Genomic DNA, 21,939 nt, shown 5'->3' with positions numbered 1-21,939 from the left:
AGTAGACAGATGCAGCAGAATACTGTCTGCCAGGTACTGAGAAAGTGGGGAAGGATCTGGGAAGGTTGTAAAGAGTGCAGGTAGCGAACTTTAGAACTTTGTTTAGAGGGAGGAAGGAGTAGAGAGGAAGACCAAGGAGTAGTCAAGTTTGCTGAGCACAAAGATGGAGAATAGAGTTTTCGTAGAGTGCTAAGTCAAAAATAGATGAATTTCCAGATCGATTAGAAGGTTATTATGATCAGCAGAGGCAGCTGAAGTGATGAATTGTTTCAGTCAGAGGTTACTATAAAAGATGATCTAAAGGGTGCAAACCTTGGGTTTGGAAGCTAGAAGGTCAGGTGGAAAGGAGATAGAAGAGGGGAGGGTTGCTGTTGGAAGCTGAGAGAAAGATGACTTCCATTTTTTAAGTGTTCATCATGAAGCAGCAGATACCCATCCAGTGACGGATTGCAGAAAGACAGTTGGTAATCCATTCTGAAATGGCAGTGGTGAAGGAGAGAACAGAGAAAAACATTTGAGTGTTGTTAACAAAGAGGTAATAGTAAAAACCAAAAGATACGTCTTCCTAGGGCAGACGTATAGAGGGTGAGGAGAGGAGGTCCAAGAACTGTTCCTTGGGGGCCACTGGCAGAGAGAGTGTTGGTGGTTAGAGGTTTGCCAGTGTAACACGATTTTAAAGGAGCGACCCTCCATCTAGGATGCAGCCCAAGCTAGAGCAGATTTGAGAAACCCAGGTTCCTGGACAGGATGTTAGAGAAGTGGCTGACAATGTTGAAAGCGTCAGTGGCGTCCAAAAGGATGAGAAGAGAAAAGAGTCTGGAGTGGTGAGCATCAGAGAGAAAGTTGGAAACATGCATGAGTGCAGTCTTGCTGGAATGTTTACTATGAAAGCCAGATTGAAGGCCATTAGCCTCAAGAATCCAGTTGAGGATCACCTGCTCAAAGACCTCAGAATAACGAGGTAGAAGGGAAACCAGGTGACAGTTCACTGGGATGTTTGGGTCAGTAGAGGGCTTCTTCAAAAGAGGTTGGATGGTTGAAAATGTGAAGGAAGCAGGACAACGTCCAGCAGAGAACAGGAGATTAAAGAGCTCAGAGGGATGAGGACAAGTGATTGGGACCAAAGTCTTTGACACAATTTTAAACAAACTGGTCAATAGGAATGAAAGATGGGTTGGAACTGCAAAGGATGAATGCTAATTCGGTATGAGAGGTGTAGGAGAAGTAGTTGAGAGTAGAAGGGGTAACAGGTGCGGTGGTGAACAGAAGCAGGGCGAGAGAGGAAGAGAAAGGAGGGATGTGGGAGCATTCCAAATTGTATAGATTTTAGAGGGAAGTGAGCAAAGTGATTACCAGAGAGGGAGCAGGCATGCAACATTGGCTGGGTGGTGTGAACAAAGCTTCCAGCGGTGATTGCGAAGGGAGAATATTAGCTTTGTAACGTTGGAGGATTTGGCAAAGTCCAGTGCAGAGGAAAAGGCCACAAAGGAACTTTTGCTTGAGGGTCTGGATCTCAGTGGTGATCCACCGTCCCAGTCGTGGGTCCCTACCTTGCAATGGGAAATGCTCCTCTATTTTGTTGGAGCATAACAAAGTCTAAAGCAAGGCAAGGTGGGTTTTGACTGAAAAACCTTAACATGGCCTGGGCTTCATTTATAAAGCATCTGGTTCATCCTTCAGGAGTTCAATCACTCTATTATGGCTGCTCCATGCACAAGGCATTTTTGTCAAGACAAGGCAGATGCTTGGATCACTTGCATTGACTTCTTCAACAAGTCTTGGGAGCCCTATCCAAACACTGTGATGGGATGAAATGTCTGGTTGTTTGGAAGCTGAACGTGCCTACCTGTGCCAGACAGGGGTTGGTGAACTCCTTCTTACTGCCTTTTAAAGTTTGCCACCTCACACCTGCCAAAGGTATGTACTTGATTACTGTGCGCCAGTGTAGCTGTCAATATTGGAAGCATTATAAGGGACTCGCTGTGGGGCATCGGTAAGCGCGATAATGAATGGTATGGGTGGAGAAAATTACTTTTGTGTGTCTTTAACTTGCCTTCCCATGTTTCTAAGGCATAAATACTTTCACACAATACAATTTCACCAACCCATCATACTTGCAATGGTATCCAAAGCAGGGCGTCAGGGTAATATTGCAGCTCTCGCAGGAAACAGTCTCATACTCGTAGACTCCTAAAAAATCAAGAGGGATATGTGAGGGGAGTTGTATTAGTCAAAGTTGTGGCACACTTTAAGCAAACCTTAACCCTCCTGGTTCCTATCATAATCCAATACTGATAGAATTATATAATTATAAAATATAATTGGTTATTTATAATGCGCTTAATACCCAGAGGTTTGTAGGCGCAGACCCGGCGATCGAACCTCTGTTGCTCTGCGTCGTCTTGCTTCCAAGGTGAGCGCGTTTCCCCTGAGCTATCCTCCCAAGACTTGCCTGTCTTTAGTGCCTGATGGATGTACGATGATCTGGAGTCTGTGCTCCACAAACCAATGGGCAAATTCCTGATTTACATAATCAATTTATCATGAACGCATTCACCAGTGAACTGTAGGTTTGTAGAAAAGGTGCAGAGGTCAAAACGACTATGGGCTATTTACCCCTGCTTTAACAGATTACATTCTATAGTATGAAAACTTAAAAGTTGTAAAACTAAACCTAAAAAATTGCAGTTCAAAACTAGTATGCTATGCCTTTAAATAAAACATGGTTTGAAAAAGGATGAACATATTTTTTCTTGGTGCATTTTGTTTGTTAAAATGATGCTTGAATATTTGTTCCCTCTGCTGCTCCCATGATATCCACCTCGGCCGTCCTCCCTTCAATCCCATAGATCATGCATTTTTTGGAAAAAATATAATGGAGATGTACCCTTCTTTTATCATGCAGATCCCTTGATAACATAATAATTATAATTGTTCATTTATAATTGTTCATTTATAACGTGCTAAATACTTATAAGGTGTTTCTAAGCATGGGATTGGGGTTCAAACCTCTGTTGCACTGCATTGTTTTGCTTCCAAGACAAACACGTTGCCCCTGAGTTATCCTTCTTCCATACACCCGTTTAATATGAAAATGAGGGGACCCCACCCTTTTGTTCCTGCAATCATCTGACATCTTCCCCCTGATTATTTTAATAGACTGTTCCTTATTTTCAACCTTTGCTCACAATCTTTATTTCAAACTGTGATCTTTCAAACTTCTTTCCATAAGGTTTTCAACACATTTGCTCTAACACTTTGGATATATCCATACAGCACAAGTTGACATGTTTTGATGTGGATAAACATACAAACATTCTTGTCCTGAACAGTTCAACCACTACTTCTTGCGCCACTACCCCATACTTGGTCTGTTTGCCTCTGTTTCTACCCAAACCCCTGAGTTTGTGTACGTACATCCTATTAGGATGACTTAAATCACGTGACTGAAACTACTTGTCTTCCTTCTGGGGGCTACTTACACACAGGGGTGGACTGGGAACTAAAAGAGGCCCTGGAAATAATTACTGGGGACCAAAAGAGGCCCTGGAAATAATGTTCAAAGTGGTCCCATATGACACTTTTTCAGCATGTCCAATACTTTTGCTATGGGAACATTTGGAAATACCACACAAAAGAGGCCAAGGGTGCAGAGGCCCACTGGGAAATCTCCAGAGTTCCCTATAGGCCAGTCCACCACTGCTTACACATTCCACTATTGATATCGCATTAGAGGGTTCCACCTTGTTTTTTTTCTTTTCCATCACATTTCAAAAGGATATGTAAAGCAGTTATAACATGATATGTGAATGGGGATGGTGAGAGGCTCATCTAGAGAGAGTGTGTTTGTAGGTCTAGGAGTCAACACGATTTTTCGTTAAGGCAGCACAAAACTCACACCACGAAGGCAAGGCATACCAAATAAATGTGGCTTGGATAGGGAAGACACCAGACAAAATAAAACTCAAATATATAGAACACTAATTGCTTATCCAAAGAAACAAGCCATATAAACCTGTCAGCCTGGAATAGGGCTATAACAGTTGATACAAAACCTGAGCTCCTGACGTCCTTCAGATGATCAAAATAAGTGCTGCCCTAACATCCAAAACATGGAGCGCTCTCTTATTGTCCAAAGAAGTGCATGGGAAAACAGTGAAAATATGGGATGTACTCAAATGACAACGTTGTCACTATAGAAAAGTGTGTGTTGTTTTTAGATGTAAGTAATTTCATTTTACTAATCTTCCTAGCTGAACTAGCAGCAGTAAGTAACACAATAATCCAGGTCACCAGTGTAATGTCAACACTGAGTAATAGGTGAATACAAAACTGGATTGCACCTCCAAACAGGAGGAATAACTGCTTCAGGGAAGTTTGTACTAGGTTGCCAGACTAAGCCAGATAAGAAACAAAAGAAGGAACAGCCAGATAAGAAACAAAATAAAGAACAATGTGCCTTATTATAAATTGGCCAGTGCCGAATTAACATGCCGGTATTAACATAAACTGGCCAACTAAAAGTTTGACGGTGAAGTGCCCGAATTACCTCCAGCTAAGAGCTGAAGGTGATTATGGCACCTTACCTGCAAGAATCAGCAGTATTACTGGTACTGGTATTACTAAAATCTTTGTAAACGCTCCATGTTTGTGCCTTCAATTATCCACACGATCTTGCAAGTGAACAAAAAGAGAAGTTCCTCTGCATGCTGCCTCACGATTATACAGGTTAATTAGTAACATACTTGTACCATCTGGGCAGTTTATGTGGTACTCCAGGAAATCCTGCGGACCAGTTTCAACAATAAATATCGATGGGTTGATCCAAAAAAGCAACCCCCCACTTGACCTGCTACCTTTGAATATTTGGATCCTGAATGTAATAGGGACATACTAGACCTATCTCCAAGGACGGCATATGAACCAAGCAAATCTTTATAACAATAAACCCCTCCCAGGTTCAAAAGACTACCCACCAGGTGAACAGGGTATTTGACAGGGGAGGAGATTCAGGGAGGGACATGTGAAAACCTATTATGGTCTGTTCCCTCTATTAGCAGACAAGATATAACACAAGGCTGGTTCCCTTTTTATTTTGTCCCATTTCCCCAGCTGCACATTGTATTAAATGGCCATACTTAAGGTAGAAGTCAGCACTGGGTTTAATGATACTGGTGGAGTGTAGGAGCTTCCACAGTGATACAACATACAGATATCGACAGTATTAGGACTCTCAGGCTTTGTTTTTTAACCAGTAGTTTCACACAGGTTTGGCATAAAATTCAGCCTTGACCTGGAACATCCTCAATTGGTACTCATCTTTGGACTTAATGGTGTCAATGATCGCGTTTCAACAGGCTTCTGTTATATCTTAGTGCAGCATGTGTGTTTTCTGTAGGCTGGGATGAGTGGAACATTGAATGTTTGCAGGGCTCGTGTGCAGGCTGTTCTGACAGGAGTCAGTTGGGCACTGTATGAAGAAGAGAGGTCTGAGGTGGAATCATACCCACGGCCTATTTTTTACATTAATAAACTGCTGAAGAGCCTTACCAGTGTCATGTCAGCTTCTTCATACAAATCTATCAGCTTTGTTTGGTCTATATTCCTGTTGAAGGAATTGAGTATACCTTGAAGTCGAGTCTCTCTTGTCAAAACTCACAATATTCACTTTGCAGTCAGAACACACCTCCATTTAGCCTTGAGGATAGAACTATAGTGTTTTGATTTGTTTTTACACCATCTTTCAGTGGATTAGAATATCATCCGGGAATTGTTTGATTATTGGGACATTGTTCAAGGTCATTGCCCTTATTCTCTAAAAGCCTGAGACCCCCAAACAGAGACTGAATGACATCCTTGTGTACTGGAAGACACAAAGGTGTTCGTTTTTTTATTTTTTATTATTACTTATTTTAATTGAAAATCAATTTTTACAAGAGTCGTCAATTTTCATTTCTGTGATCTAATAAAAGTTAAAAAGAAAGTCAAGATCCTAGAGAGGGGGCGGGGGGTTAAGTGGAGAAGAAAATGAGAGAGAGTGCATTGCACAAAGTTGCTGATGGGTAGTCTCTATTTTCATAAACCCTGAAAAGTTCTCCTTTCGTTTTTCGATTATAGATTCAGCTGGTCAGTTCGAAGGACACCCCCATCCCATGACCCCTTATGCACTCTTTCGTTTTAGCTTTTAATATATTCCTACAGTCTCTAGTTTCAGGTTCTTGAAGAATTTGGTAACAGCGATCACCCATGTAGTTTTCTCGCCACTCAACAGACGTGACCACCATTCATTTTCGTCGTAGGAGTGGAGACGAAGAGAATGTGTCCAAAATAAGTCTTTCGTTGCTGCTCGAGGGCTTGTCGGTTCAATAGTAGGTGTCTCAGAATTTTGATTGACTCCTTATTTTGGCAAAAGCGGTAGGATTTTTCACTTTGTTTGCTCCTTATGGTTACCACGTCTTTAGTCATTAGTAAATTCAATCTTATTTTGTTGTGAAAGTTTTGAATGTAGTTTGGAGGTTGGTTGATTTTGTTTATTATCAAGGGAATATTCTTTGTCAATTTGTTTCTTCTAGCCTGATCTTGTGTTGATATCTAGTTGTGGATCAGTAGCTTTTTTTTTTATTTTGGTCGGATTTTTCAAAAGATCCTCCTCTGTGCAGATGATTTGTCCAAGTCTCTCTTGAATATCCGTGACCCATCTTGACATGATCTTGGTGCTGTTTTCTTGAAGTTCCTTTTTGTTTAGGCCAAATATATGTGGGCTTGCGGCGTCAATTATCTTCCTGTATAGCATGATTCTGTTGCGAGTCACTATCGATGAAATTGATTGGAGGCTTAGTTCCCTCTGGATCGAAGCTATTGGTGTTGATTGTGGGAGTGACAAGACCCTTCGCCAAAACTTTCCTTCTAACTTGTCCCATAAAGTTTCAGGGAGGTTTGGCATTTCTTCTACACCGTAAGTCAGGCTTCGTACAAACTTGGCCTTATAAAAATTCAGGACCGGAATGAAGGAAAATCTTCCATATTTCCTGTTTACAGCTTTGGTCTGTGAGATCAGGGATTTCAGTTTTTCTTGGAGAGCATCTTGCATTGGTAGGTCTCTTCTATTTCAGCTGAGAGTCACACCTAGATATTTGAAGCTGCTGACTATGTCTAGCTTTTTCCCCTCAATGAACCACTTTGAATTTTCGTTTTTCTTCTTCGTAGGTTCAAAAGACAATGGGCCTCATTACGGGTCGGGCGGTCCGGAATTAACAGTGGCGGTAAACCCGCCGCCACTGTTAATTCCGGACCGCCCCATCCCGGCCCCTGCAGGCGGACGTGGAAACACCAGCACCATCACAAGATGGTGCCGGTGTTTCCACTTCCCCATTCCCATTGAGTCCTATCAGACTCAATGGGAATGGGGATTAACACCATTCCGCCTCCGTGACTCCCGGGACACCAGGGCTGTAATGCCCTGGTAATTCCAGGAGTCACGGAGGCGGAATGGTAATACGAGTCCGGCGGTAACCAGGCTGTTTTACCACCACGGTTACCGCCGGACTCGTAATGAGGCCCATTATCTTAGTTTTGGAGTTGTTTATTTCCAAATCGTTCTCTTTGATGAATAAGGCGAAGTTGTCCAATTTTCTTTGCAGGCCTATTTGTGTTTAATCGATAATGATAATGTCGTCCGCATAGATTAATCGCGGTAGACGTTCACGGCCGAAGGTTGGAGGAAAAGCTGATTTCGAGTTCTCTGATCTTGTAATCGGCAATGTAGGTGTTATATACCACAGGGGCCAAGGGTCAGCACTGTTTAACCCCCCGGCCCGTTTCAATAGGTTTCGTTAATTGTCCCGCTCTGCTGAGGTGTACTTGGATTGTGGTTTCAGAGTATAATGCTTTAATTTGCGCCAATAAATGCGTTGGGCATTTCCAAGAGATGAGTTTGTTCCACAATTTGGACCGGTTGACCTGGTCAAATGCCTGTACGAGGTCTATGAACCCCATAAATACTCTTGGTTTGCCTTCCACGACTTTGTTTTTAAGTATTCTCAGCAGAAGGATGTTTGCTGTTGTTCCTGTCGCTTTAACAAAACCAGTCTGCAGGGGATCGTTGATTTTGCTATTGTTGGTCCAGATTTGAAACTGGTCCAATACAAAGGAGGCAAAGATCTTTCCTATTGTGTCAAGTAATGCGATTGGGCGGTAGTGTTTAGGGTTGTCCCTTGCTCCTTTCTTAAATATTGGGACAATGTTTGTGCATTTCCATGACGCTGGGATTGATCTAGTTCTCTGGAAGTTTGCAAATACTTTGCTGATGAATATCGACCATAGATCTGCCTGTTTTTTCAGATTGGAATTGGTCACCCCGTCTGGGCCTGGGGCTCTAGAGTGATTTCGTTTTTTTATTTTGGCCAATATTCGCTCTGGGTTATGCGGAATGACCCATGGCTCAGGATCCCCCTCCGGCATTAGTTGTGGGCAGATGTTTCTTGCTTGGTACAGCTGTTCAAAGTGGTTAATCCACTTCGCTTCTCCCACGCTGTTCTGTAGTGCCTCATTTGATGATCTCATAGTAGTTTTTACTAAGGTCCAGAAGGTACTTGTTTTTCTCTCGCAGATGGCTCTCAGCATCTCTTCAGAGTCAGTCTGGTACATTTTATTTCTGTGATTTCTCACCCAAGCTTTATACTCTTTTTCTGCTTTGATGGCGTCCGCTCTTATATTGAGTGAAGTTGTTTTTTTTGCTTGCCTCTTTAATTTGCGTATCTATCTGCGCTTTGTAACTAGTTCTTGGTCATATGTATGAGTTTCAGGTCTTGCGTGGTTTGTTGATTTTCTGTCCGGTTTCTTAAAAGCCAGGAGAAGTGGGCGATAGTCTATTGTTTTGTTGCCATGCCAATATCGGAGCATCGTCTATCTAGTTGTGCAATTCCTGCTTTTGTTATCTTGAGACAGACTGTGCTACAGTCAGCCTCTAATTCGTGCTGAATTGTCTGGGTTGATGGTTTTGGAGAAGTCCACAGCATCTGCAGCATATTGTGATCGCTATGAGTTGTTCTTACTACGTTAAACGTTTTTATTTCCCTAAGCAGATTGCGTGAGCCGTAGATATGATCGATGATTCTTGCTTGGTTGTCTCTCTCCCCGGTTGGTATATTTTCAGTTGTTGTTTCGAATACCAGGTGGAGGTTGTGCAGGTCATTGATCTTCATAAGTGACTCCCATAAATGAGCCCTTTTTAGTGAGTCCATATGTTGCGGGTGGGTAGCTTTTTGATTGCCGATCCCTTCGCAAGTTATGTTTAAGTCACCTCCAATCAAAATGTGATCAATGTCATGGTTCTCAGATGTTATTTCGATAACGTTTTCCAGGTCGTTCAAGAAATCGTTATCAGTAATTGCATTTGGGTTCCAGTAGGTATTTATAAACATCAGCTTCCTTTTTATCACTTCTGGTTTTGCGGTGTGGCAGTTCCTTAGAACTAAGGAAGCTTGTTTGAATTTTGTCAATCTCAGCGATGAAATCAAGTTGTACCCACTTCTAGAGCGGAAAGCTGTTAATAGGCCAGACATCGGCCGGCCTTTAATACCTCTGTATGCAGGGGAAAAGTGAATTTCAAAGCCGTCCAGAGAAGGTTTGTTTAACGGCCACGTTTCTTGTAACATTATTACGTTGTGTGATCCCAAATTTATGTCACTTTCATTGGTCAAGTGAACAAAGCCTCTAGTGTTCCACGAAATGATGGATAGATTCTCCATTGGGCTTGCATTCAATGATTCACATGGTCGATGTACTATAGTGGATTTTGCTAATTGCTAAGCGTCTTTGTTGGCTAAGGCAGGTGCAATCCAAGACCACTTTTCCACGCTCTTGCCTCCGTTAGGTTTATGATATGATATGATATGATATGATATGGTATTTGTAACGCGCCTATACACAAGTGTTTCAAGGCGCGACGAGGCAGGGAGGGAGGGAAACAGGGGGAAGACAGACAAACGATCTTACTAGGCCAGGTGTCATTCAGATCGCGCAAGTGCAGAGGTAAGGGGAAAAGGAGAAAGTGCAGGGGGAGGAGGTGGGGGGGAAGTGCAGTACAAGGAAGTAGCGTAATAAAATAATAAATAATAAATAAAAAGGGCCAGCTGGTGGCAAGTGCGAGGTAAGTGCAGAGCAAGTGCTGAGAAGTGCTGGGAAGGGGGGCTGTAGGGATACAGTGACAGTCCCACAGTGCAGGGGGAGCCAGGGAGGCAGTGCAAGTTGAGAGTGGCTGGGCCCTGGACCGAGGTCGCTGAGAGTGGCCCAGATGCAGGTTTAGTGCAGAATTCAGTGGGGAGTTAAGCAGGTTTAGCAGGGGAGAGGGAGTGAGAAGGCAGAAGCGAAGAGGAAGGTTTTGAGGTACTTCCGGAACCGGAGATGGTTCTCCTCAAGTTTCAGGGAGGCAGGAAGGCTGTTCCAGAGGGAGGCCCCTGCTGCGGAGAGAGATCTACCCCCAGCTCGTTGCTTCGAGAAGCGGCTGACCATGAGGGAGTTGGAGACGGATGAGCGAAGGGCTCGTGAAGGAAGATATTTAGGAAGAGAGAGTTGAAGGTATTTAGGCCCCAGGCCCCAGAAGGCCTTGTGGACAATGCAGAGGGTTTTGAACTTAATCCTCGCATCCACTGGGAGCCAGTGAAGAGATTTCAGTCCTGGAGAGATACGGTCCCTGGGCTTGAGGCCAAGGACAAGTCTCGCAGTTCTGTTCTGGATAAGTTGCAGAGGGCGGAGAGTGGAGGCAGGCAGATTAAGATAGAGGCTGTTACAGTAGTCCAGCCTTGAGAGAACCAGGGCTCGGGAGACAGTGAGCTTCTGGGGGAAGGAGAGGAAGGGAAGAATACCTCTGAGGAGGTGCAGCTGGTAGTGTGACTTCTTAGAGACGTCAGATATATGAGGAGAGAAGGAGAGTGTGGAGTCGAAGATGACCCCGAGGTTTTTAGCCTTGCAGGTAGGGGCGGGAAGGGGGCCAAGGGAGGCCGGCCAGAGAGCTGCAGGGAAGGAGGGAGTGGGTGTGCCGATGAGTAGAATCTCAGTCTTACTGGCGTTAAGGCAGAGGTCATTGGCAGCACACCATTCCTGGATAGCAGACAGACAGTCGGAGATGAGGGAAGGAGAGGAGGAGGCCGAGGGTAGCCTGAAAATGAGCTGGGTATCGTCCGCATAGCACTGGAAGTGGGGGCAGAGAGCGGCGATGCGGTGGGCAAGGAGTGCCAGATACTGGTTGAAAAGCCAGGGAGAGAGGTTGGATCCCTGGGGGACACCACAGGTGGAGAAAAAAAAAAAATGTCAGAGAGGAAGGAGCCCATTTGGACCTGGGAGGGTCGACCGGAAAGGAAAGAGGTCAGCCATGCCAGAGCCTGACCAGTGATACCCAGGTTATCACGGAGACGGTTGAGCAGGATGGCATGGTTGACAGTGTCAAAGGCAGAGGAGAGATCGAGCAGAATGAGAACACAGGGAGTGTTGGAATCGAGGTTAAGGAGCAGGTCCTCACGGATGTTCAGGAGAGCAGTTTCCGTGCTTCTGGCCGCTCTGAAGCCGGATTGATGGTCATGAAGATTACCAACAGATTCAGCATGGAGGTTAAGCTGGGAGATGGCCAGTTTCTCCAGGAGTTTGCCCAGGAAGGGAGTAATGGAGATTGGGCGATAGTTGGCCGGGCAGGAGGAGTCGGAAGAGGGTTTCTTGAGGAGGGGGTGCACAAGGGAGTGCTTGAGGGGGGATGGGAAGACTCCAGAGGCAAATGAGTGGTTGCAAAAGTCAGCCAGGGCAGGAGCCAGGGAGTCGATGTGGTCCTTGATGGTTTTGGAGGAACAGGGGTGAACCTGTTTAGACGAGGCTTTCATAGATCGGACTTGTCTGGAAACCTCATCAGCAGAAAAAGGTGGAAAAGCAGAGAAGGAGGGCGGAGGGGCTGCTGCAAGAGAGCAAGAGGAAGAGCCGGGAAGAGAGGGAGGGAGGAGAGCGGAGGAGAGCGAGGACAGGATGTCCTGAGTTTTTGAGATGAAGTGCGAGGCCAGTGCAGTGCAGAGGGCCTGGGAGGGGACAGGAGAGGTAGAGACTGCAGCAGGGTTGGCCAGCTCCTTGCAGATTTTAAAGAGTTCGGCCGAGTTGTTAGATGCCTCAGAGATGCGGGCTTGGATAAGGGCTCTCTTCTTGGTGAGAACGGAGAGCCGGTATTGCCTTTGGAGCAGGCGGCAGGCCAGTTTGTCAGAGGATGAACATGAAGCATGCCATTTCCTCTCTGCCACCCTGCACTTGCGTTTTAGGGTGACGAGATCCGAGTCATACCAGGAGTTACATTTGGCTTTGGGCTTCAGGCGGATTCTCATGACGGGGGCAAGGATATCGAGAGTATCAGATATAGAGGAATAGAGCATGGAGAGGGCTGTGTCAGGGTGGGAGTCAGCCGGGGGGAGGAGGGGGCGAGAAGGTAGCAGCGAAAGCCTCAACTGACACGCGCTTCATGGGCCGGATGACCGAGAAGGTGAGTGGCAGTGAAGAGGGTGGCTTTGCCTGTGGGGTAGGGAGGGAGAGGTGGGAGGATAGGAGAAAGTGATCACTCCAGGAGAGAGGAGTGGAGAGAGGGAGGGAGAGGGGAAGGTCAGAAGAGATCAGAGCATCAAGAGTGTGCCCTGCAGAGTGAGTAGGCCCAGACGGGAGAATAGAGAGTGAGAGAGAGTTGCAGAGTTCGCGAAAGAGACCAGTAGGGGGACAGGAGGCATCGAGGTGGATGTTAAAGTCACCGAGAAAGAGGAGTTGGGTGGTTGAGGACAGGAGTGAGGAGGAGAGGTCAGCCCACTCAGAGAGGAAGGAGGAAATTTGACCAGGTGGCCGATAGATAGTAGCCACGGTAAGGGAATGGCTAGGAGAGAGAGAGAGTCGGCAGACAAGACATTCAAAAGAGGAGTAGGTCTGCGTAGGAATGACAGTGGCAGGAATCCACTCAGGGAAGATAAGGGCAACACCACCCCCTGAACGGTTGGGCCTGGGCACGGAGAGGATCTTGTAGCCGTCAGGTAGGAGTGTGTCGAAGCTGGTGGCAGAGCTGGCAGTGAACCAAGTCTCAGTGAGACCGAGGACGTCGAGGTCCAGTTCCTCAAGAAGGCGACAGATATCAGAGGAGTGCTTGATGGCAGAGCGAGAATTTAGAGTGGCAATGTGGAGAAGGTTGCCACCCTTGAAAAACTTCCGGGGAGGGGTACAGATCAGAGGTACGCCCTGCGGAGGTGTTAGAGAAGGAGTTGAAGAGGGAGCAAGAGAAGGGGCAGGGAGGGAGGGGAGAGGCAAGGTAGCCGAGGACAGAGGGGGGGGGACAGCGGGAGCGGAGAGGAAGTTGATGAGGCATGGGAAGCGTCTATCAAAGAGGTGAAGGTTGGCCTGAGGGCCTTGGACCAAGACGGTCCCGTTAGCATAGACATTAATGATGGCTTTAGAGGAGTGCAAAGGGGCCAAGAGGACATCCCAACGGGTGCCACCATTAATGGGAGAGGTGGAGAAAGGAGAGAGCACAGCGACCATGTGAGGGGTCCATAGGTCAGGTGAAGGCACGAAAAAGAGAATGTCAGTGAGAGTTTCCTTGGAGCAGGCGCTCGTGTAGGTGTCAGCGATAGGGAGGCCTGGGTTGGAGACCAGGATGTCCTTTTTAAACTTTTTCCTACCGGATTTAGTGAGGAGAGCAGGATAGTCAATGGAGAAGCAGTTAGAGTAGATAGGCGAGATAGAGAGCACCATGGAGTAGGAGGGGAAGCGGACGCCACGAGTATGCAGACAGGAAGTGAGTGGAGGGCACTAGTTTACCACAATGCAGAGCAAACAGTAATGCGTAGTAGGTCAGGGCCACCTAAGTTTGAGAATCCTGCGAGGGGAGAAAAACACCCTAGTTTAACACAATGCAGAGCAAACAGTAATGCGTAGTAGGTCAGGGCCACCTAAGTTTGAGAATCCTGCGAGGGGAGAAAAACACCCTAGTTTAACACAATGCAGAGCAAACAGTAATGCGTAGTAGGTCAGGGCCACCTAAGTTTGAGAATCCTGCGAGGGGAGAAAAGCACTCTAGTTTACCAAAAAATTGGAATAGGGGGGGCGAGGCATCATGCGGATGAGGTGAGCAAGGTGAGGAGGGGTGGGCCGGAGAGCGGAGGAGCTGGCGCCTGGCGTCCCCTGCGGACACCTGCAGACATACAGGGAGCCGCACTGTAGGAGTCGCCCTTGGCCTGGGGCCCTTAGCCGCGGGGGCTGCCGGGCAGAGGGCTGCCCAGGAGGGGGGAGGTTATAGGCAGAGGGAGAGGAAGGGGGGGGGTGTGGGCGGCAGGGAGGCGGGGAGGGAGGGGAAGACCAGGAAGTGGGAGGGGGGAGCAGGAGCAGGCCAAACACCGCGCTGGGAGCGCGTGGAAACAATTCACTTTCTTTTTCCTTTTTTTTTTTAAAGCACAAACACAAAACTCACGGAGGCCCAGGCAGGGCTATCCAGGCCTGCTGATCCCCTCAGGCCACCGGCGACCGCTCTCCACGCTCAGCTGGAGAAAAGAAGCGAGCGTGGGGAACGGCCGTCGAGTAGGCCAGAGGGGAGGCAGGCACACAGCCAATCAGAGGGGGGGTGGGCGGTCAGGGAGGCGGGGAGGGAGGGGAAGACCAGGAAGTGGGAGGGGGGAGCAGGAGCAGGCCAAACACCGCGCTGGGAGCGCGTGGAAACAATTCACTTTCTTTTTCCTTTTTTTTTTTAAAGCACAAACACAAAACTCACGGAGGCCCGCTCTCCACGCTCAGCTGGAGAAAAGAGCGTGGTTTGAGTTGGGTTGAGTTTTTGGTTTCATTCGATGTTAGTTTTTGGTCTAAAGTGATTTTCATTGTTGGAATTGGACCCTTCGGGAATCGATCAGGATCTCTAGGATCTCTAGGATCTCTAGGTTCGACCAATGAGTCACAATCACTAGAGATCGAGTGACCAAAACCTCGAGATTTTTCCATTGAGGGTGATTTGTGTTGTAATCTTTCCCCATGAGGTCGAGGTTTCAAAGGATAATCACTTTTCCTTGTTTTTCTATTTACAGTTTCACTTTCTGATTTGTTCCTGGTAGTCGAGGGGAAGCTGGATTCACTAGAAAGCAAACATCTTCTTCCTTCAAGCCTAGATTCTTGGGATGGTCGATGCGACCTGTAGATTGATCTAAAAGGGTGGCTGTGGGCAGGGGATCGTTCATACGTCTTCTGACTAAGGTCGTCTTGTATATATCCCCATTGATATAAATCATCAACTGCCTTTCTCATCCAGTCTTTTACCGTGGAGGATTCGATAAACAGGAAAGCCGAATCGTTGCGCCCATCTATTCCCGGCTCCACGATTTTCAAATGACTTGATCTTAATCGTTTTAGGCTTGGTATTCTTGAGAATAGTTGCATCAGGGTCCGTCTGTTTAATATCAGATTATCCCTTTTGTCAGCTACTCTTCTGATTTTGAAAGATTTTTCTAGTCCCGTCTTTTTCTCCTGCGGGGTTATTCGATTGGAGTTTCGGTCAGAAACGTTCGTGTGTTTTGTTATTGGAAATGAGTTTGTTTGCTGCGACAATATTCTTGCTCTATGATCATCTAGCACCACGGACCTATAATTCAGTCCTTTAGGGGAATCGTTGGTATTGGTGGTGTCATGTTTCCAGTAAACTTTTCTATTCCCATTTTCATGCCTCTCTTTGGATCTATAGTTAATAGATTTGACTGTTGGAGTGACAGGTTCTGCGATCTTATGGGTTTCTTTCAATTTTTTATTCATTTGGATTTTTCTTTTGTCTTTGAGCGTGAGGAACGTTGGAGCCAAAGAGTCTTTCGTTATTTTCTTTTTTTCTTGTGAAGGTAAATCTTTGTCGACGTTTATTCCCGCACTGCTTTCCTTTTCCGTCCTTCTGACGGTGGGTAGTCCAGGTCCGGATCGTCCTCAAGATGTACACTCATGTTCAGTAGATCCAGTGAATCGTCAGGAGTTTTACTGTCTGATAGAGGCTGGGTACTTCTTAGCTTAGATGCGGAAGCTTTGGACCGTCCCTTGAGTGTGTGTGAGGAATTTGGTTTCTGAATGTTCAACACCACTCAACAGTTATTTAGTTTAGGTGGCTTCTCCAAGGACTGTTTGTCTATGGTTGATTTTAGCTTTAAATCTGAAGACCACACAATATCTGTGATTGTTGAGGCCCTTTTTGAAAATATTCCAAAAGACGCCACCTCATCCAACTGCTTCTCTGACTCACTGTCAGCCAGGAGAGGTCTATCTGTGATTGGTTCTGAACATATCTCTAAGATGTTAGTCTGAGATATACATCTATTGGTAGCTGTGCCACCCCTAAGGGAAATGTTTGTTACACTGTTTAATTTATTTATTTATTTAATTTATTTATATAGCGCTAAAGCCCGCAGACATCAGAGCGCATTCCAAAAAGACAGGACAGTGATTACAAAAACAGGACAACAATAGGTACACAGAAGATCGTATCATCGGGAGCTGAGAGAGGTCGCTAGTCCAGTTTATTTAAAGAGTAGGGTCTTTAACTTCTTTCTGAAGAGTATGTAGTTGGTTTCTAATTTCAAGGATACGGGCAGTTCATTCCATTTATGGATGCTTCTGTTTGGAAAGGCCTTGCCCAGGCCGTTTTGCTTTTTAGCTGGGGTTGATTGATTGATTTTTGATTGATATTTTATTTTTATCACGCTCGTACACAAGTGTTTCAGAGCGCGTCAAGGCAAGGGAGGGGAACAGGGGAGAACAAAACAGCGATCTTACTAGGCTCAGTGACATTGAGAACACGCAAGTGCATGAGAGAGGGGGAGGGGAAAAGTGCATGGAAGGGGGGAGAGGTGGAAAGTGCGAAGCAGAGGAGAAACACATAAATAACAATAAATCAATAATAAAGGCAACAAACAGTGGTAATGCAGCCAGCAATTTGCAAGTGCTAGGTTTAAGGCAGCAGACAGGGTAGGTCCGATAAGTGCAGGAAGAAAAGGGGGGGGGCTGTATGGGTACAGATACAGACCCCAGTGCAAGGGGTGGCCCGGAGGCAGTGCGGGAGGGTGACAGGATGAGCAGGTACCTGGGCCCAAAAGACAGAGAATGGCGAGGTGCACGGTGTCAAGAGAGAACAGATTAGCAGGGGAGAGGGGTAGCGAAGCAGAAGAAAAGAGGAAGGTCTTGAGGTGCTTCCGGAACCGGAGATGGTTCTCCTCAAGTTTTAGAGTGGTTGGGAGGCTGTTCCAGATGGAGGTCCCAGCCGAAGACAGAGATCTACCCCCAGCTCGTTTCTTAGAAAAACGACTGACCCTGAGTAAGTTGGAGGTAAAGGAGCGAAGAGCTCGAGAGGGGAGGTATTTGCGGAGGGATAGCTGAAGGTATTTTGGACCTAGGCCCCAGAAAGTCTTGTGGACAATGCAGAGGGTTTTGAATTTAATCCTTGCATCCACTGGGAGCCAGTGAAGAGATTTCAGAGCTGGAGAGATACGATCCCAGGGCTTCAGGCCAAGGACAAGTCTTGCAGTCCTGTTCTGGATTAGTTGCAGAGGGCGGAGAGTAGAGGCAGGTAGATTTAGAAAGAGGCTGTTACGATAGTCCAAGCTAGAGAGAACCAGAGCTTGAGATACCATGAGCTTCTTGTGGAAGGAGAGGAAAGGCAGAGTACCTCTGGAGAAGACCTTTGTTGGAGGATCTTACATTTCTAGATGGTTCATGCCACTTGAAGTGTTTTTTCAAGTATGCTGGGGCTTTGCCATACAAGCATCGGTGGACCATTGTGAGGGATTTAAAAGTAATTCTCTCCTCCATGGCCAGCCAGTGTAGATCTTTCCTATCGCCTGTGATGTGTTCCCTCCTTGGCCTACCCATGATTGTCCTAACGGCATTATTCTGAATTACCTGGCATTGCTTCAGGCATTTCATATTAGCTCCCAGAAGCAAGGAGTTGCCGTAGTCCAGTCTTGACAGTATAGTTGCTCTGGCTATGGTAATGCTGTTTTTTTGGTTGAGCAAGAGTCTAATTTTTCTCAGGAGTTTTTGGTGGTATTGACAGTTCCTTTTTAAATATGCTGTATGGGCCTCTGCTCCTAGTGAGGCTTGTAAGTAGACTCCCAATGTCTTTACTTTCTTGGATATTGGAATTAGGGCATTTTTTAAACTGAATGCGAAGTATGAAGGAGTTAGTTTTTTCCTGCCGTGTGTGGATCCAAAGATCATTAGTTCCGTTTTGGTCCCATTCAAACACATCCAGTTGTCTTTCATCCAGCCCTCGACGATGTTGTATATAGTCGTAAGTTTTTCACTGTCTTGATTATAGTCTCCACTAAACTCAAATACCAATTGAGTATCGTCTGCGAAATTAGTGAAGAATATTCCCAGTTGAGTTAGCATGGTACATAGGCATTGCATATACAGGTTAAACAGTAGGGGAGAGAAACTAGCTCCCTGCGGGACTCCACAGTCCACTGGTTTGGTTCAGGAGGCCTTATTTCCCCAGACAATCCTGGATTGTCTGTCTTGTAGAAATGATGATATCCATTCTGTTGCCTCTAGTGAGCAGTTTCCTGAGAGTTATAGGGCCTCTCGGAGCCTCTTGTGATCGAGCAAATCATATGCTGCCGAGAGGTCCAGTAATATCAGGAGACCTGATTTGCCCTTGTCCAATATACCTAGCATCTCGGTCTGCAGATCTAGTAAGGCTGATTCGGTAACCGTGACTGTTTTAATTATAGTAGGTACTGATTGATCCCGGAAAGATGCGTTTACCATTTTTCTAAGTAAGGGAGCGAAAATGGCTGGGTTTTCTAATATTAGTTTAGGTGACAGTACATTTTCTGAGCATGTAGTGCTAATGATGTTAGAGAGCGTTTTCTTCATCTCTTCGATTGTTATAGGTCTAAACTGAAATTTAGTAGTTTCAGTTTCGGCCTTGCTTTCGTTAAGTTTGTCTTGGGTCGGTGGGCTGTAACTCTGGCAATTAAGGATATTCTCTCTGGCCTTAATGATTTTGTTTTGGAAGGCCGTTTGAACCTTCTCACAATCTAATTCTGTCGGCTGAAAGGGTGGGGTGAGTGCCTTAGGTTTATCAATGGATTTGAGAATTTGGAAGAGTTTGCCAGTGGAGTTGGAGGTGGTGTCAATAAGTTCATTGTAGTGATTTTTCTTAAGGTCTATGATTTTTGTCTTGTGTCTGTGATCAGCAATCTTCCATTTCATTTTATTTGTTTCTGTTGGTTCTTTTAACCATTCCCTTTCTAGGTTCCGTTTGTTTTTTGAGTTCAATAGCTTCGTTGTTGAACCATTTTTGGTGATTTATATTTGACATGACATGTTTATTTTTCAATGTGGCTTGGCGGTCGAGTACTTCTTCCATGCGTCGATTATATATCGATATGATATTTTCGCATGAATATCATCTTTAATATCAGTCATGATTTTGTCTATTTCTTCTGCTAGCAATTTACTGGTGATTTTTTTCAGATTCATGTTGAGTACTATTTTGGGTGAGTTGTCTATTTTCACCGTTTTTTGTTCTAGAGTGAGGAGGATTTAGATTTTATAGTGGTCTGTCCATATACTTGGGTAGGTTCCTAGCAGCGCCACTTCTGCGTTATTTTTGATTATCCAATCAAACTGATTCCCAGTGGTAGCGGTGGGACCATTGTTGATTACAGTAAAGGCACAATTAACTAGGTCTTCCTCTAGGGCGATGGCCTGTGGGTAATTGTGATTGCCCCTCCATCTATTAATGTCCCCCAGGAGTATAGTCTCCGTATTGGTGGATTTGAGATTATTAAGGATGGTGATTAGTTCATCATTGAATTCCGATAATAGGGACGGTGGTCTGTAGATGACTATTATGTTTGTGCAGTTATTGTGGGTAGGTGTCAATTTGAGGTGGATAACCTCACAGCCTGTGCACTGTATAGGGGCTGCAAAGAATTTGAGGGTTTGTTTAGCGATTATCGCCACCCCTCCACCTTTACCATTTTCTCTGTTTTTGAAATAAATGTTATAGTCGGATGGTACTGCTGTATCAATGGTGGGGCCCATTGGTTTTTGGAGCCATGTCTCTGTTAGGCATAAGATATCTAGCCTTTCATCTATGATGTAGTCATGGATCTCTTGTGCATGTTTTGGCAGTGACCTTGTGTTAAGCAAAGCAATTTTGAGTTTTAGGAGATCTGGTTCAGTTACATTATGGCTCTTCGGTTGTTTTTTTTTGTGATGGACTGTTGTTGGTGCTGTGTTTTCATTTCCTATGGTGTTTGTTGTAGGCAGGTCAGGTCTGGCATTAATATAGTCTTGAACTAGCTCTTGGTGTTGTAGTTTGATTGCCTGGGATAGTAAATCACTCAAATTAGGATAACCCATACCTGAGGTTTAAACGCCTGGGATGGCTTTTTTACACAGAGAATCCGACAGCGTTTAGTGCCGTGTGCCGTGGGACGCCGTGGACCGGCGTAGACCGGCACCGTCCCAGAAGCGCCACCGCTGAAGCGCCTGACGTTTCCCTATGTGCAGCTCAAGTGCTGCTGGGAGATGTAGTTCGTGGTGCTGCCTTGTGAGCACTATTAAAATCAAAACAAAGGGCTTTCCTTCACTCGTTTTTTTTAATGTTTGCAAAATACTTGTGAACAGCGGCGCTAGCTTCCAAATGATAACAGTTCAAATAATGCAGGGGGATGTCACACACACGGCTGCAATAATCAAGTAAATGGAGCGAACACAGTTTCTTAGTTTCTTTCTGGTAGATTTCGTATGGAGTAGCAATACCTTTCAATGCAGTGTAAAAACCGCAATTTACAAATGGCACACTCAAACACAGTTTCTTAGTTTCTTTCTGGTAAATTTCGTATTTACCACCACTAATGGTGGTGGTTCTGCAGTGGCTGCTTTCTTCTCTGATATTTGTGTTTATTGGATTCCAACTCCCTCAGTCAGGTCGATAAGTCCGTCTTCTGAATCCGGGATTAAGATGAAAGAGTCCTTTGGACACTCATTCGTTTGAGTTCCCCGTGCACCAAAAGATTACCCCACTACGCGATTGTCACTTTTTTAAGACTAATTATGGGGGATGATTGTTGGAGATCAGTGGGGAAGGTTTCAGTTGACTGATTCTTCATTTTCAATGCTTCTATGTTCTTTGCCAATATATAGCCTTCGTTAGCCAATTGTAATTGCAGACATGATCGTTAATAGATCAGGCTTTTTCCCTGGCGAGTCTGCGAGCTTAGGTGTTTGGAAACCAGATTGTCTTCTCCTCATCGGAGAGCTGAGCGAGGTGCAATCTTTTCTTGGAGTTGCTTCATCGGGATTTACTTTTGCATTCTCCCTCTTATCTCGTGGCTGTGGTCTGCTTCACATTTGAAGTTCGCCCGGTAAGATTTGAAGAATGTCCAGTAAGCCACCTTTGGTTCCTAAGGACAGCGTGGATTCGGAGTGTAACTTTTCCGTGGGATCAAGAGAGCTATTATGTATAATGTCATTGGGCCTTGGAAAACCGGTCTCGTGGCTGGATTTAAGACTTGGAGGAAAGGAAGATTCATCTAGGCTCATATCTTCTTGCGACGGAGATCTTAAAGCCGTCACCGACAATCCGGTTTGCTTGTTTAGTTGAATTTTCCCCATCATGGGGAAGGAACTGGGACTTCCATAGTGCCATCTTAGAGCTTGAGATGGTATATTTTTGGATGTTGATGTTGTGGCGACCAAAGGTCCTTTTATAGGCACCTCAACTACATTTGGTGGCTCCAATAGGGCAGCTGATTCGCCCAGCCCTTCAAAAATTTCAACATCTGAGTTTTCTCCCGAGGGTTGGCCTCTTTTTTTGAAGTAATTAAGGACTGACTTGCAAGATATTTTTTCCTCTTTTCGGAGCAGCTGCAAACCATTCCTTTTCAGATCTCGCCTTTTTCT

At 45.5% G+C, this 21,939-nt stretch overlaps 1 protein-coding gene across 1 annotated transcript in view; it reads right to left on the bottom strand.

Annotated features, from left to right (window-relative positions):
* The window catches only part of IZUMO4 (IZUMO family member 4), a 1,032,821-nt gene that overhangs the window by 97,418 nt on the left and 913,464 nt on the right, over positions 1–21,939 (bottom strand). The window contains exon 5 of the mRNA XM_069620420.1: positions 2,115–2,190. Within this exon, the coding sequence (XP_069476521.1) occupies positions 2,115–2,190 (76 nt within the window). The remainder of the gene's footprint in view (positions 1–2,114; positions 2,191–21,939) is intronic.

This window comes from Ambystoma mexicanum, chromosome 1p, assembly GCF_040938575.1.
Source record: "Ambystoma mexicanum isolate Mex_15411 chromosome 1p, UKY_AmexF1_1, whole genome shotgun sequence".
NCBI classification, from domain to species: domain Eukaryota; kingdom Metazoa; phylum Chordata; class Amphibia; order Caudata; family Ambystomatidae; genus Ambystoma; species Ambystoma mexicanum.
Note: the sequence above shows the minus strand (reverse complement) of the source record. Positions and strands in the feature narration are given on the sequence as shown.